Here is a 2,500-nt window from a genome sequence, read left to right as displayed (position 1 = left end):
CCCTCCTGTGATGACGATGCTGGCCCAGGACCCCCGCGCCGTGCGGTACGACCTGACCCCACCCCCCCCTCTTGCTGTCTGTTACAGGGCACTTTCTCCCTCCTGGCCCCTCCTGTGATGACGATGCTGGCCCAGGACCCCCGCGCCGTGCGGTACGACCTGACCCCACCCCCCCCCCCCCTCTTGCTGTCTGTTACAGGGCACTTTCTCCCTCCTGGCCCCTCCTGTGATGACGATGCTGGCCCAGGACCCCCGCGCCGTGCAGTACGACCTGACCCCACCCCCCCCCCCCCCTCTTGCTGTCTGTTACAGGGCACTTTCTCCCTCCTGGCCCCTCCTGTGATGACGGTGCTGGCCCAGGACCCCCGCGCCGTGCAGTACGACCTGACCCCCCCCCCCCCCTCTTGCTGTCTGTTACAGGGCACTTTCTCCCTCCTTGCCCCTCCTGTGATGACAGTGCTGGCCCAGGACCCCCGCGCCGTGCGGTACGACCTGACCCCCCCCCCCCCCTCTTGCTGTCTGTTACAGGGCACTTTCTCCCTCCTGGCCCCTCCTGTGATGACGATGCTGGCCCAGGACCCCCGCGCCGTGCAGTACGACCTGACCCCACCCCCCCCCCTCTTGCTGTCTGTTACAGGGCACTTTCTCCCTCCTGGCCCCTCCTGTGATGACGATGCTGGCCCAGGACCCCCGCGCCGTGCGGTACGACCTGACCCCACCCCCCCCTCTTGCTGTCTGTTACAGGGCACTTTCTCCCTCCTGGCCCCTCCTGTGATGACGATGCTGGCCCAGGACCCCCGCGCCGTGCGGTACGACCTGACCCCACCCCCCCCCCCCCCTCTTGCTGTCTGTTACAGGGCACTTTCTCCCTCCTTGCCCCGCCTGTGATGACGATGCTGGCCCAGGACCCCCGCGCCGTGCAGTACGACCTGACCTCCCTCCACACGCCGTGCAGCGGGGCTGCGGCCCTGGGCGCTGACCTCACGCAGCGGGTGGTAGATAGGCTGGGGTTGACCGGTGTCCGGCAGGGTGAGTGTGGACATACAATGATTGGTTTTACACCATCAAAGCGTATTCTCTGCTTGCTTCGTGTCTTTTCACTCTCCGTCCGCTTTCATGCCATTTTATTGTATTATCCCAATGCTGGGAATTATTTTGTTCCTTTAGGTACTTAGTAAGACGTCGGCCTCCTAATCGGGAGGTCGTGAGTTCGAATTCCGGTCGCTGCCGCCTGGTGGGTTAAGAGTGGAGATTTTTCCGATCTCCCAGGTCAACTTATGTGCAGACCTGCTAGTGACTTAACCCCCTTCGTGTGTACACGCAAGCACAAGACCAAGTGCACACGGAAAAGATCCTGTAATCCATGTCAGAGTTCGGTGGGTTATAGAAACACGAAAATACACAGCATGCCTCCCCCGAAATCGGCGTATGCTGCCTGAATGGCGGGGTAAAAACGGTCACACACGAACAAATCCACTCGTGCTAAAAACATGAGTGAACGTGGGAGTCTAAGCCCATGAACGAAGAAGAAGAAGAAGAAGGTCTGTGCTATATAGAATATTGGAAAGGAAAACTACTCAGCTCACGGTCACCATAGATCATAAGAAGGCGACACAACAAGATAAGTTGATTCACAAGTTTGGGAGGAAAAAAGTTATTTCAACAGAGGTACTGAGTATCAAAATGACAGTGCCTTAAGAGTGATGGCCAGAATGTCTCAATTTCGAGCTGTTCCTGAAAACGTGTTTATCTACATATAAGTGAACTGTGTTCGTGTCTCGTGCAGGGTACGGCATGACGGAAACAAGCCCTGGCACACACACAGCGCCTCTGACCGGCTGGAAGTACGGCTCTGTCGGCGTGCCTCTCCCAAACACACAGTCCAAGGTGGGACAGTCAGACAGACAGACAGTCACTGACACACACACACACACACACACACACACACACACACACACACACACACACACACGAATAGAATTGAAAACACAAAGCACGAACCTGTGCGTAACAAACATGTCCACGTTTCATTCACTGACACACATCGATCGATGCAATTAAAAAGCTACAGCTAGGATAGGAAGATAATGTACCTAATAGAATCACACTTGTCTCATGCTTAATGATGCATCCAACATGGACAGGTCACATTCCAGTAGAAAAACCACTTGGGAAGGACGTTACAACAGTACAACGCTCTCTGTGGACAGGTCACATTCCAGTACAAAAACCACTTGGGAAGGACGTTACAACAGTACAACATGGACAGGTCACATTCCAGTAGAAAAACCACTTGGGAAGGACGTTACAACAGTACAACGCTCTCTGTGGACAGGTCACACTCCAGTAGAAAAACCACTTGGGAAGGACGTTACAACAGTACAACATGGACAGGTCACATTCCAGTAGAAAAACCACTTGGGAAGGACGTTACAACAGTACAACGCTCTCTGTGGACCGTTCCTTTCTTATTTACACTCAGCGCTATGTGCAGGTGATC

General features: G+C 55.2%; 1 protein-coding gene across 1 annotated transcript in view; it reads left to right on the top strand.

Annotated features, from left to right (window-relative positions):
* The window catches only part of LOC138953360 (probable 4-coumarate--CoA ligase 1), an 18,509-nt gene that overhangs the window by 12,167 nt on the left and 3,842 nt on the right, over positions 1–2,500 (top strand). Inside the window, exons 6-8 of the mRNA XM_070325159.1 lie at positions 858–1,029; positions 1,787–1,887; positions 2,495–2,500. The exon at positions 2,495–2,500 is cut by the window's right edge and continues 139 nt beyond it. Of these exons, the coding sequence (XP_070181260.1) occupies positions 858–1,029; positions 1,787–1,887; positions 2,495–2,500 (279 nt within the window). The remainder of the gene's footprint in view (positions 1–857; positions 1,030–1,786; positions 1,888–2,494) is intronic.

Source organism: Littorina saxatilis, linkage group LG17 (assembly GCF_037325665.1).
Source record: "Littorina saxatilis isolate snail1 linkage group LG17, US_GU_Lsax_2.0, whole genome shotgun sequence".
Classification (NCBI taxonomy): domain Eukaryota; kingdom Metazoa; phylum Mollusca; class Gastropoda; order Littorinimorpha; family Littorinidae; genus Littorina; species Littorina saxatilis.
The sequence above is the reverse complement of the archived record's forward strand: the minus strand, read 5'-3'. Positions and strand labels throughout refer to the sequence as shown.